Below are 14,323 nucleotides of genomic sequence, written 5' to 3' on the forward strand. Positions count from 1 at the left end.
CTTAAGGGTTCTTTGGCTCAGTTCTGCCGTTAAAGACCAGAATCAGAAATCCGGTTTGGTTTTTCCTGTGCAGGAAAATGTACAATAGGTGCCACAAGGCAGTTTTTAATTGGCGTTCAGTGATGTGGTGGACTTAGCCTAGGAACGAGGTTGAATTTTGGCATCGACTGTTCCAGGCTTGAAGTGCTGTGCCGCAAATAAGCGATAACCAGGCTTTTCACAGTTTACACTTATCTTCCGAATGAACTTTTGGCGAACAAAACAACCACACTTTCCTGACAAAAAAGGCTTTTGGAAGTTACTGCCACATATCTTTAATTTCCATAAGTAAAAAAACTTGCGGTCCATAGCATGGCTTTGGTGGTATATCGTTCAGAGGCAAAAAAACTTTAGAAGTTTGTTATCGGATGTGAGCGGGAGAAAACCTTGTAAACAAAGATCATGGCGTTCAAATACATATATCTTATTAACCAAGCGCGAGGGCTGTACTGGGAGAATATCGGTCCGAGGTCTTGACAGTACGGACCGAGCGTAGCAAGGTCCGTACAAAAAAGACCGAGGGCCGATATTCTTCCAGTACGGTCCCGAGCAAGCTTAGTTAATAAGAGATTTATTATACGACTGAAGTTCAAAGGGACACAAGTGCGGTATCATTCGGGACCATTCGGGACAGTGCCCGGTCCAATACTTAGGGATATTAGACCGGCAATAGAGCATTTTGATTGGTTGATTTTAGTTATTGGCCCTCTGACTGCGCGAGTCGTGTAATAAATATATTTATTGAGCGACTGTTGGGATAAAGTAGACATAGGAATGGAAAATGGAGAAATTTGGCTCGTGCATGCAGAGAAAGATTTGAATTGCAGCGTCATTATGTGATGACTTTTGCAACCAGAAGTTTAATAAACGCAGGATTTTACTTAGTATTGGTTTTGTAGGAAGCCTGAGGTATGAGTTTATCATTCTGCAGAGTTGGATGGTTACCATCATTCTGGACTTCTCCGAGAAAAGGTGTAAGTCACAAAGTGACTCATTCCTTGTCTGTTGACTTTGCTGGAGTACTTACACTAGTCCCTGCATTTCATCTGGCGATTTTAGTATTTCCATTTTGTCATGGCATCAATTTGTTCCTAAGTCTTAATCTCCATAACTCTCCATGATAACAAACAATGAAAGGCACTCAACAGCGATTTTGCTTAAAACAGCAAGGCCTTCAATTCGTTCCCTCTAAACCGTATATCCGGCCAGATTATAGGTCCGTGGCCTCTTGTTTCAACTGGCTTACGTACCCCGCAGTAAAACTTGATGGTAAAGGATCGAGTGTGAGCAGCGAAGATTGGCTTAACCACGAGCCTTTATCCGTTTCGTTGAGATTCTTTGGCCATTCCACTTCGAATTTCTTTACCTCGTGTGCTGACAGCCAGGCTTTATTTTTTACATTTGCCTGGATCCTTGGACCCTTCTCGTTCTATCTTTCTGCATTCACAGCATAGTTTTGACGCATACAGATAGCAAAGATCTCCACATGCACCCGATATCAGGAGGTGTTTACGCAATTAAAATTCAAGGAACAGGATGTTTTACCGCAAGAAACCCTACGGGAGTCATTTTCGTCGACGTGTTATAATTTTTCTTGGAAACTATTCTTAGATTATTAATGATTAGTTTGGTATAAAAATGAAAAATTGGTTTTCGAAGGTGAACCGCATCCTTAATATATCTTAGTATCTTAATTTCTTCAAAAACCCTTTTTTCTGACTCGTGATCTAATCCGTAATCCGATCCTGGGTTTGTCGACGACGCTCAAATTCAACCGCGCTTCGGCCGGGGATACAAAATTTTTGTCAGGAAGTAACGATAATAAAAAGAAGAAGTTTCACGGACGTTAACAATCCAACTAAAAGTTTTCAAAAGGTTCTCCTTCCCTTCGGTGTTCTGATTGGTTCACAGAATATTGTCGCTAGTTGATTGGATTCTCGGGAGAAGATTAACTCCTTTCTTAAAGCATGGTCGTTAGGTTTCTACTTGCGGCAGGATCGTCAGTAGTGGGTAAAGATGAGCCGATATGGGTTTCCCATCGATACGATACCGAGTAAGGCATTGATGCTGTTCTTCGATATCGATACCGATACTGTGACGCCACGGAGCTAAATAGTAAGTCACGTGATTTGATTGACGAAATTTAAACCGTATTAGAGACGTACTTAAGTCGATCCTCGTGTTCGTCAATGAGTTCACTTTTGTAGCGCTCACACGCTACTACTTAGACTGGTACACTGCGGTGCTCATTGCCCAATCTCGAGCCCAAAGTCTTCTCGGCTCCTCGCCAGTGGTTAGTTGTTGGTGTGATACAAGGCGCGCGCAGGTCACGTGCAATATCGAAAGCAAAGATACATTTTGCTAGTATCCTAACCCAAACCTAAAGTTTGTATAAAAGCGATCATAGTAGTAATGAACCCTCCTTATACATCGAATGCAAACATGGCGTCCAATTTGAATCGTCACTGTTTTGGACTCACCAGCCTCGTCTTCACGTGGAAACACAAAAGGATTACTACATGTGTGAGAGGCTAGTGAGTCCAGAACAATGGCAACTCAAATTGCACGCCATACTTGCATTCGGTGTATGTAGCAGTGGAACTGAGGCCTAAAAAGAATTCAGGCCCATGCGGAATTTGGTTCATTACTGCGAGGATCGCTTACACATATTTCATGAAACCGCAGAACCGTTTATGTTTTTGGTACAGTTTTGTTACTTGAGGCAGAAATTTTAAAATGTATAACTTTGTTTTTCAATGAATAAAGGCTGATAGTTTCTAAAGAAACTATCATATTTGTTTTTCAATGTACACTTCAGACAATTGAAACCCATCTCATTGTAAGTTAATTTTTTTCTACCCTGGCAGTTGCTGACTCATTCTTCATGCATAACTAAATAATTGGCTTGGACAGAAATTTGTTGACGAAAAGAATGAAGTCATAAAATTTCTGCAGTTTGTGGGTATTTCAAAGTTCCCAAACTTACGATTTTTCTTTTGTTTGAAACTCTTATGAGTAAAACTCCCACATCATGGTAATTTCTGATATTTCACAACCACAGATTAATTGGCCATGGAGTTTCGTATTATGTTCTGCCTATCAGACTTTATTTCTCCCTCCCTTATCAAGCAAATGAGTGTAAAATCTTAACTCCACTGATTTCATTGCTTTAGGATTCCCTTGGAGAAAATCCAGTGCACAAGGCTGCTCGCAGTGGAAGAAGTCAACGTTTGAGGTTGTTACAGGCATTTGGTGCTCCCTTAACCCTTAAACTCCCATAAGTGACCAAGACAGAATTTCTCCTTACAATATCAATAGAATATCAAGCAGACAAGTGATGAGAATAAGGAGAAAAAGAAAATCGGGGGATTATCAGTTGATCTAATACCAAATTCTCCAACTAACATCATAAGAAGAATTACTTTTGAGATCTTGGGAGTGAAAGGGTAAAGGTATTTAGCACCATGCTCACATTTAAAGATGACTCTTAAATTCCAAGGTTTCGTGTTTGACAGAGCTGTTAATAAGAGCTTACCAGAATCTCTTGGCAGTCCGCCATTTCTTGCCAGCTTCTTTTCCCCTCATTACACTGTCAGTCCCGGAGAAAAGTTGTACAAAATTGTTGAAATAACAAAACAGTTTGTACAGGACATTCTGTGTTTTTGAGCTGGATGCATTTACCCTTAGCAAGTTTAGACAAATGATTAAATTGCACGTTAAGAGTTTGCGTTGAGGTTCTTGTGGACGTCAGCAAAGGCTTGGCAAATTTTAACTGAATAGTCCCTAATCATGTGCGTAATTTGATGAAATAACGATGGTGTTTACGATACCCTGGCCACCAACTGGCTTTTACTTGTTATCAACTTTCAAACTTATTGACAGCACTAGTTTGAGCAAGTGAACCTTGTACCCTTCGGCTTACAGAAACTCATTTCAATTTGGTGCTATCTTAAGATACTACTTGACTCGCTGATATGCACCTGTCTGACATACAAGTGTTTCTATTCCCATCACCTGTTTGCTGAAAAATTTACTTTAATTGTAAGAAGTTCAATGCTCGACTCCATATCTATATAAGCTGTTTAATCTGACTCGTACAATCTGGTTGACTAAAAGGAAAACAATATTACTGAATAAAGAAAACGAAACGGAACGAAACAAAATAACACTTACAAGATTTGTAAGTCTGAGAGAAACGACACCTGCGAAAACCCAAAACTTTACTCACACGCTCGCGAGGGGGTCCAGGCCATAATATACATATCTAACCCAGTACCGCGCAGTTAGGGTAAAACTAAATATGACGTATTTTAATCAGCAAGAGAATTTACTCGTTAATCACATCTCTGCGCGAAAAAGTTAACCTTCAGGTACAGTATAAGACAGTTTTCATATTAAATGGAGCATAACCAACCTCTGTTATCTTTCAGTACTTTTAACATGTACCGGCAAACACCCAGTGACGTTGCCTCCATGCCTGGGTTTGGACAAAGAGTTCAGTTCTCGAGAAATCCCAGCCCTGCTACAGGTAAACACTTTCTTGGTCATTCCTATCATAATGGTGATCTGTTAATCAAAATAGATGTGTAGGAGCAACTAGATGTAGGTCACTCAATTTTGCTTCTTTACACTTTATCTTTATAGTAGTTTTATCCCATTTATTTCTTCATAATTGATGAATTATCTTCTTAAATTCCAGTGTCCAGTCAGAGAAAAAGTAAAAGATTGCTTGATGATGGAGGCTACCCAGATCAAGTAAAAAGACCCAGAAATGGTTGGTATTTTCTCACAGGACTATCACTATTCTAAATAGACCTTGTTCAGTGATGAGTTCAAACAAAGTATTTAAATTTACCGCCACACCTTACGAATATTCTTATCAATAAAATCTCCTGATGAGTGGGTAATCACGAAACAGTCTTGTAGGAATGAAAGCGTAGTCTTAATATTTTCCTAACCCAACGTATATCTATAAATATAGAAAAGTACGAAGATTACGCTTTGATCCCTACAAGCCTGTTTCGTGATTGCTTACTCTTCAGGGGATCTTCCCCTGATGGGTGAACAATCCTGAAACAGGCTTGTAGGGATGAAAGTGTAGTATTTGTATTTTTCAAACTCAACATATATTGCGCTCTACTTTTATGTATATACAATATATGTATGTATAACATCTGAAGGACTGTTTCGGCCCTCTAGGCCTCATCAGTGCAATACTGATTCTAGGATGGGCCTCATCAGTGCAATGCTGATTCTAGGATAGAGGTAACGCCAAATAGCCACCCCTAATGATTCCACATTTGTGGTTTCATCTAGGTCATGCCAGAGTGCTCAAACTAGTAACCAGTGAGCATGGCGCAATTTCATGACCTGACCCATCCTAGAAGAGTGCTCAATTTGGACTCGAAAGCAAAGGTTTGTAACGCCAAAGAGCTATATATCATCAGGGCTTGATCAGTACAAAGTTGTGCAAATTAACGCTAGTTAAATTTATACAATAGGCTTCTAAGGTTTGTTAATGGTAAGTTAATGGACCTTCGGCGAAGTGCATCCGAACTCTCCAAAACTAAATTTAACGCTTTTTCCCTCATTAGCTGCAGAATGACGCAAATGATCGACCCAATGAAGAGCGATCTACTGAAACAAGACCTTACAGCAAAACTAAGTTTAATTTCTTGTTGATTCATTAAAAGTAATGTACATTAATCGTGATAACTAGTAATCATCGAAGATAAGGAAAGTGCGTTCGATCTCTAGTAAAAGTTTTTTTATTGTACTGATTGCGCAGAAATATTCAGGGAAAGTGGATTGTGGGGTGCTTTTGGTCAGTGCCATAAACCAGTGGCAAAGTTGAACACAACAATAAGGTTTAATAGTTCAACATCTTAGTACTGCACTTGATACAATGGCAGTGACCAAAACAACTAATAGGACAACATTGAACAAACCGATATATCATGTTTAACAGTAGCATACTAAGTTGGAATTCAATGAGAAACTTGCGTAACTCAATATGTCAATGTATTTTGTGGTCTACGGTTTAAAAATTACTTTAGAACGAGATGAGTTCACTACGTTGCAATTAAAAAAAAAATTGTATAACTCAACATGTTAACGTATTTTGTGGTCCACTTGTAAAATTACTTTGTAACGAGATGAGTTCGCTAAGTCGCAATTCAAAACGTAATTTGTGTAACTCAAAGTACAAAAGCGAGGCTTTTCGGTAGCAACCGTTGCTCAGGGAAAAACCCTATACTCGTTTCTCTGTGCGACTGCGAGTTGTTTACAATTTGTTGAAGCGTTTTTTTCGAAGATATTCCCATAGCACACAGAGAGGTATGAAAAGAATTGCTCATCAATCTTTTTTAAAATGCTTGGGAGGCATTTCAAGATCAGTAGACTCATTCCATTTTGTTTGCGAAGCCTTTTGTAATGCAAATGTACGTACACGGGCGCCTTTGGGAAGTTTCATATGAGGAACGTCGCGACTAGAATCACTTACAATCGCTAGCAGGTTCTACATTTTCTGTATTTTCCGAGGATATGCTTGTAATTGTACTTAGGCATAAAATTAAAGAAATACGGGTATACCGACGATTCAAGACATAGTTATGTTATGAGTATTGGTCCTGGCCGGACCAATACTCGTGGTCTTAAAATAAGTGAGGAGAATTTGCTACCTTTCTATAATCAAGAAATGGATAGATATCCTAGTCTTCTCGGATAAGGACGAATAAATCGTAGGCCCCGTATCCTGGCAGGGTTAGGGGTAGGAGACGTAATTTCCCACGCAGGTGGGATGGGTGGATGTTGGCCCTTAAAAGCCCCTGTGGGGAGTGGTCAATTAACCTATATAGGTATGTAGGTATGTATGTATTTATGTTACAAATGTTAGCTTTCCTGTGCCATGTGTAGCCCTGCGCAAAGGAAATACGTCAATTGTAATGAATACACATTGTCTAATAAACCTTTAAACTTCTGTGAACTGTGCCTAAAGCCGTTTTCTTTTTAAATCTCTTTTTCTTCTTAATCCCGGTGAAGAACGCCCGAAAATTGTTGTGTACCGATGTGTTAAGACAGGATATCGTGCAGATGTAGATGGTAGAGAGGTCATCTACTCCTGTTTTTCAATAAAAAATCCATCAAAACTGAAGGTAACTTCTGCTACATTATAAACCTTTTGTGGTTTCATTGAACAAATTCTGATTTTATACAGTTTATATCTAAATATATACATTACATTATGATTATAGACCTGGTTTATCGAAATTCGATGTTTCGCAGGAATTTCAAAGCATCGAGCGAACAAAAATATGTTCACTTCACTTTAAGTACTCGCATTTTCGCCGCCATATTTGCAATCGGTGTATTCAGCTCAAGGCAGTCAAGAAAACATTTGTACATGAGATCGAAGCTATTTGTGCCACGTAGCCAGTCAACCAGCCAGTCTGCCAGTCCACCAGTCCGCCAGTCCGCCAGTCCGCCAGTCCACCAGTCCATCAGTCCACCAGTCCACCAGTCCACCAGTCCACCAGTCCACCAGTCCACCAGTCTGCCAGTCTGCCAGTCCGCCAGTCCGCCAGTCCACCAGTCCACCAGTCCGCCAGCCTACCATTCTACCAATCGACCAGTCCACCAGTCCAAAATGGCGCCCAAAGCCCGAATTCCCATACCATCGCCATCGTTCCCCTTGGGAATGGTCCATAAAGCCCTCGAGAGTGATTTCCGTAAAAACGACACCATTAGTATGCGTTCTCCTTCGTCGAACGTAATTATGGCTTTTCAGCGAGAACCGAAGTTGACTTTGTAAAAGAATTACAAAAGTACAGTACAAGTGAAGATAAAGGTGAAGATCGATGTGGCTTAATAACTCGTTGGGATTTCTTGTTTTTGGCAGTATATGTACATATAGTACGTTTAATGGCCCACAAGCTTTACCGTAAAGTGTTTTCCTTGGTCGTATGCATGCATCAAGGCGTATAGGTTTAAAATATGCTGTCACTGATGAACTTACGGGCACAAGCTTTTAAGTTAGCTTCATAATCACCAAAGACTGGCGTTTTTTACTTGGAATAGAGAAAATATTTGAAAATAGTGCATTTAAATACTTGGTCCATTTGCTGTAGCATACCAGATTCCATGTTTACGATGGGCCAGTTCTCTACCAACTTGAAGATTTGATAATGACCATGGATATGCTAAGTAAATCTAACTGATTTAAACTTTTCAGAATCAATTTAGCTCCAATCATTGTTTATCAAAGATAATTGGGGGAATAAGTAATGTCAAATAATTCAATAGGGCGGACGGGGATAGTGTCCTTCAACTTAACACAGTTGGCAGGTTCTTTTACATTTAGACTTGACGTATGTACTTTGCTGACATCGACGTCTCCAAGACTGATAGCGACATTTTCGAGTACTGTCCTCGCACCTCCCTAAAACAGGGAGGAAAAACTTGGTTACGGTTTAAATGCATGAAATCAATGACTAAAAACTCGTATCTGTTGTATAATTATATATGCATGGAAAAAGAAAATAGATAAAAAATGCAGTAAATTCATTTTCAGTCAGAAAGACTGACTGCTTCTACTAAAAGAGACAGGTTTACCCAGTCCTCCAAAAGGATATTCCATTCATTGTTAATTGCGGACAGGCTCATTTCGTATATATGAATCAACGCCAACTTCTTCTAAAACTGCTCATGATACGAAAATCGTATATACACACAGAGCAAGATGCGTTTACACATCGCAAAACTTAACTCAGGAGTCCTTTTCGTCAATTTATCTCCCTCTCTTACTTTCTCAACTTAACTCGTTTGGAAAAGAATTTTGTAGTAGCTGACAGTTTTAAAGAGAAATCGTTGTTTAAAGAAAATCCAAATCATTTTTTAACTTGAGGGACAATGATAAGAATGGTGCAATTTTGACATGATAATTGGATTCGAATGATGACAATAAAAATGGTTCGACTTCTCCACAGGGATGTGCAAGCTATTTGAAAATTTTGCAGCTGTACTGGTTTTACCTTTCCTCCTCTGTCCTTTTTCTTTCCCTCTCTGTTTAAACTCTGCTTTGTACATAAGATTCCTCTGCTGAGCATCAGTCGGACTTAAACGTTTCCTCTGACCAATGGTTACCTGGAAAAGAAATCGGTATTTTGTTTTTTTTTTTTTTTCGCGTTAGCCTTTCGGAATGTTCAAGATGGCGTGTTAATCAGTTTAAAGAAAATCTGTTACAAATGGTACAATCTGATTTGCAACTGCGCACCTACCCCTTCCATAACCGAACAATAGTCAACTGATGACAAGTTAGGGTTAGTGTTGGTTTAGGGGAGGGGTGGGTGCGCAATTGCTCAGATATTGACAATACCCGCCATCTATTTCGTGATAGATATTGTGTATAGCGTTAAGCTTAGAACAGTGGCGGATTTAGGGAAGGGGCCCAGGGGCCCGGTCCCCTCTTATTTTGGGTAATAAATAAACGCAGAGGGAAGAAAAGCCGGCAGGTGTACATATACACACACAAAACTGGGTCCCCCCCTTAGCTCAAGGTCCGGATTCGCCACTGTGGAGTAAGCAACAGATGATCAGGGACGTTAACCCTTTAACTCCAATGAGTGACCAAGATAGAAATTCTCCTGACAATGTTAATACAATATCAAGCAGATGAGTTATGAGAATAAAGAAAAATATCAATCTTGGGAATATTAGTACATCCGTTCACGAATTCTCCGATCTGACGTCATAAGAATGGAATGACAGATAGTGAGGAGAATTTCTAATAAGATCTTGGGATAAAAGGAATGATGCAATTCTTTGCGTGAACAACTATGTATTTAAATAGAATTTAAACTATAGAGTCTAGATAACGATGGCTAAACATACCCCTTGTTTTTTAACAACTATCGTTGGCTTTCTACTCTTGCTATAAGCTTTACTTCTGTAATGCATCAAACTTCCATAATCATATGGCGTACTAAGTGAGTCAGTTTTTGAACGGTGGTACTTGTGAAAATTTTTCTTTGCTCCTGAGAGAGAAAGACTATCGATAAGGACAAAGAAACGCAGTGCGTTCACACTTTGAGTGAAAAATAGATTAAAGGTGAACTGGTGCAACAATCACTTGGAAATTTTCGGAAATCAATGCTTACCTGGGCGGACGTTTTCATACTTTATTTTGATATAAGAGTCCCTATCAGGTCGAGACTGTTCGTGATAAAATCCGATTGCATCCCCTGAGAGAAGTAAAACTTTATAAATTAAAAGCCATATCACAGGTACTGTTAGCTTAAGAATGCGAGCTTGGCAAGAATTTTAAATTGTCACTCTGAAACTCTTCATCGTAACAGCTATTCAGGCGATACAATGAAAACAACCCCACAGGAACCTAGATTTATCGCAGTCAGGTTAAAGGTTCTTATTAGTGTTTTGGAATTTTACTGACTGTACAGGACATTTAAAAAATTAACTGAACCTGGATTTCGTCATTTAAGTGCGTTATCATAATTCAAACTCTTGATTATCAGGAATGTATACTTTACAACACTGATTAGGAAAAATAATTTTTCTGGAGAGATTAACAAAGTACGTGTAACACAAAGATAAATGAAAAAGATCATTAGATTTCCGACAGTTACGAATAAAATTTTAAAAGCTTTTTAAATTGAGCACTCTAAGCACATGTCGCGAAAAACAACAGCATTCTAGGCGATGGTGCACCTCTATAATGAAATGCCTGAAAATCTCTACCCTACTGTGGCTTTTGGCGGAACATCACTATGGATTTACCTATTTCATGAGCAATTATTCCTTTCGACCAACATCTTGGTCCGAGGAAGATTCCCTGACGGCGGCCGGTTCTCCCCACAAATGATGCACACCTGGTGTATAGAAATGGCGTATTCTTTCAGTGTTTTAACATTTCAAGAATAGCCATATAAACAGTAAATGCATTCGTATGTTCACACACAATCTATCTTGGATAGTAATGGGATTTTCAGCCCAAATTTTCATACGTTTCGTAATGTATATTTGAATCGCCTGCACTCATCTGTAGTGCAATATGAATAACAGTGACCTCGCTAGTATTATTTACTGGGATCAATGGATTTCTAGACGTGCAATGATTTTCAGATTTTAAATCTTCTCAGAACAGTGATTGCTACATATACTTACTTACCGATTGCTATACTGAAACAGGATGTAAGCTTTTTCGTTTGTTCTCTTCTTAAACCGGATGCAAGTTTTCGCCCTCCATTCCGCCATTGCTGCTTTGATGGCTGTCATAGCTCGGGATTTTCGACCTAAAAGTAAGTAACTTTTGGTTGGCGATTAAAACATTTTTGCGGAAGTTGGGCAACGAATTCCTTCTTAGTTAATTCAGCGTAAGGTTCACAACTTTCATAGAAGGAAACTTAGCTCCGTAATTAGAGATCAATTGAGAAATCGACCAATAAATTGATAGATTAATGCTGATTGAATGATTGATTGGTTGATTGACTTAAATATTTGAACCAAGAGTACACGGTAAGGAAATTGGGAGGATTTTCAAAAAGGAATTGTTTTATCCAAAATAGTTCTCCAGCAAAATATGGAGTCCCGAGCGCTTAAAGTCAAATCAAATTAAAAGGAATCCGCCAACTCGTATGACATCATGGTTCTCTAACTTTCCTTCCCCCTTCTTGTCGAAACATAATGATGGTCTAGGGATACAGGTAAACGCTCTAAAGAACTTACCGAGGTTTATATCGATTTTGTATTTCATGACTCCCCTTGACCACAATTTGGATCTTGACGTGGCTCTCTTATGGCGAGAACCATCAATGTCCAATTCTTTTTCTGCTCTTTCATGTTGCTCTCTCGGGAGAATCATGTCTCCTTCAAACAGACTAGAGTTTCGTATACTAAAATTCTCTAAAAAGAGAAATCATAAAGGATTTAATATAATACAAAGCCTAAGGCAGCTCATATTTTGTCGAATACGACATGATGAAAAGATCGCTTTAATTTCTATTGCCGAACTAACGTGCTGGGCTCAGAGTTTCCAACGCTTATAGATCGATTTTCATAATGCTTAACGGATGAGATTTTTTCCGATGAAAGGCAGTCGATATTTACCCCTACTTTACTATATAACAGTTGTAGATAATCGCGGCTTTTTTTTTTTGTGCGCTAATAATTCTAACAAGCTCTCCATTTCGATTGGTCAGTCTTGATATTTTGAATCATGTCTTCTTTTAAGTGTAAAAAAAATAATTTAGGATACTGAAATGCAGTGCAATCGTCCCCTTGTCAGGCGGTCGCAATGTAACTCAGGTAATTGGCTGTTCCTAAAACAGAACAGGCACATTTTCTAACACTAACTTCCATGAGCTGCTTGATATGTTTTAATGACGCACATACTCTTACCATCGGGACGGACTGTGTGATGCACTAAGCATAGACCTCAGCAGCAGAAGAGCGAAAATCCACCTCATCTTTAACTTAACTCTGGAGAAAGGAGTGTTTTAAAAAACAACTACCGGTGAAACGCTAGAATACCTTCAGCTATATATAGTATTTTGGAACGTCCAACATCAAGAGTGCCGAATAAGATTTAGACAGTGGTTAGAACCACTTAGGATTCTCAACTATTTTCGTAATACTCGTGTACGCTTAAAAGAAGCAATGTATAAGTGTTTTGTAAGAGTAAGCCGCTCAATGATTGTGCATCTGCAATGTAAACAAACAAACTTGGTCTACACTTGAGTAACAATGACTTCAGCGGTACTGCGTTCGTTTAACCCATGTTTTAAATAGCTTCTTTCAAAATTAAAGCCATTGTCTGGGTTGATAAAATCGTCAACCACACACCGGCTGCGAATATCGAAATGAATAAATGAATAACTGAATAAAAAAAAAAAGCATGGATATAGCACTTAAATCGACCAATCCTCTCAGCACTCTACAAAATTGTCTGTCGAAATGATATGGGAGAAATAAAAAAAAAACTGAAATACGGCAGGCATATATAATAAAAGAAAACTGTATTAGCGATAAACTGGGATACTTAGCTTAAGCTCTAAATGTTATACGTGTAAATATCCAAAAAAGAATATCTCAATGAATCTCAACTTTAGAAGGAACTTCAGATGACTGAATGAGTTTGAAAGTCTCTTTGAACCGCAGGCAGAAATTTTTTACAAAGCTAACTGAGTATATGTTAGAGCCATTTCTTCTACTTTTTTTCATTATGAAGGGTGTTTAGCGTTTAAAAACACCTTAAGGATAAATTCAACCGATAACATATCATAATATATAGACAAGCTAATATCTAAAAAGAACGCGGTGATATTGGATTATGATAACTGGCAGTGACGAGTCATGTATTGCCTTCCTTTTTTAATGACCTCTTGAGATGAAATTAAGAGTTCCTGTGCAAAGGAATACTTCATGCATTGACGTAGTTTAGAAGTATTAAAGGAGAAAAATATCGGGGAAATTTCCAATGAAAACGGAAAGCAAGGCCGTAGTACCAATGACTCACCCGCGGTATTTCAAGTATTTTACGCAAAGTATTCACTGCCAACTTCAATATGACGTTATTTCTAGCCTCGGGTTAAAAAGTTATTTTGGGATAGCAGATATTGTCTCAATATGTCCAATCTGTATATTGTATCTTAACTGAGCTTTTGAAATCCTACAGCGCCAATAAACTTTGTTGTTTCTGTTGTTGTTCAGCGTTCATAAACTTCAATAAAACAATAAAACCAACTGAGAAGATAAATGAGGCCCTTTAAGATCATGCAATATATATATCCGTTCGAAAAGAAGACTTTCTAGTTACATCATAATTATCATATTTATGTCGAACCATTTGATAATTAGTATAGGAAGCGTATTTAACCTGTCGCTTTTTTCAATTACTGTTTCCATGAAAGAAATAGATTACTGACGTAATTTTAAAAGCTACCTCAAATGTTTAAAGGATGAGTCCAAATTTTAGAATTCTATTGCGATCAGCTGTTGATAAAGATGTAGGTTCAGAGCCCCCTTATTTCCTGATGAATTAGAGTTGCTGTCTATCTTATTCAGAAAATTTGTAGTTTTATTGTCATCAACTTAATAGAGCTGCTACACTTTGAGAGAGGGAGACGAACAGACACCCCTCCCATTAAACATTCGCTTTACAATGGGCGTCCATCGTGGCTGATTTTTTTTATCAGGACCCAGGAGCGTGGCCGAGTTAAAATCAATCATAAGATCAAATAATTCCCGCACGTAACATTATTTTAAGCACGAG

At 38.5% G+C, this 14,323-nt stretch overlaps 1 protein-coding gene and 1 long non-coding RNA gene across 3 annotated transcripts in view; one reads left to right on the forward strand and one right to left on the reverse strand.

Moving 5' to 3' along the window:
* Positions 1-7,024, forward strand: part of LOC148722809 (uncharacterized) — a 12,883-nt gene extending 5,859 nt beyond the window's left edge. The window contains exons 2-5 of one of the 2 annotated variants that reach the window (XR_015991429.1): positions 3,213-3,274; positions 4,470-4,567; positions 4,739-4,813; positions 5,634-7,024. This is a non-coding gene — a long non-coding RNA (uncharacterized LOC148722809). Of the gene's footprint in view, positions 1-3,212; positions 3,275-3,976; positions 4,568-4,738; positions 4,814-5,633 lie in introns of those variants that run through there. The other variant, XR_015991428.1, reaches the window with a different exon arrangement.
* A 1,342-nt stretch (positions 7,025-8,366) lies between these two features.
* Positions 8,367-12,442, reverse strand: LOC148722810 (zinc metalloproteinase nas-14-like). Its single transcript, XM_088733347.1, has 8 exons — positions 12,406-12,442; positions 11,779-11,955; positions 11,222-11,345; positions 10,831-10,922; positions 10,194-10,277; positions 9,928-10,070; positions 9,069-9,180; positions 8,367-8,476 (listed from the first exon to the last, which is right to left on the reverse strand). The coding sequence occupies exons 1-8, from the start codon at positions 12,440-12,442 to the stop codon at positions 8,367-8,369; spliced, it is 879 nt and encodes a 292-aa protein (XP_088589473.1).
* Between the last annotated feature and the right edge of the window lie 1,881 nt (positions 12,443-14,323).

Source organism: Stylophora pistillata, chromosome 9 (genome assembly GCF_964205215.1).
Source record: "Stylophora pistillata chromosome 9, jaStyPist1.2, whole genome shotgun sequence".
NCBI classification, from domain to species: domain Eukaryota; kingdom Metazoa; phylum Cnidaria; class Anthozoa; order Scleractinia; family Pocilloporidae; genus Stylophora; species Stylophora pistillata.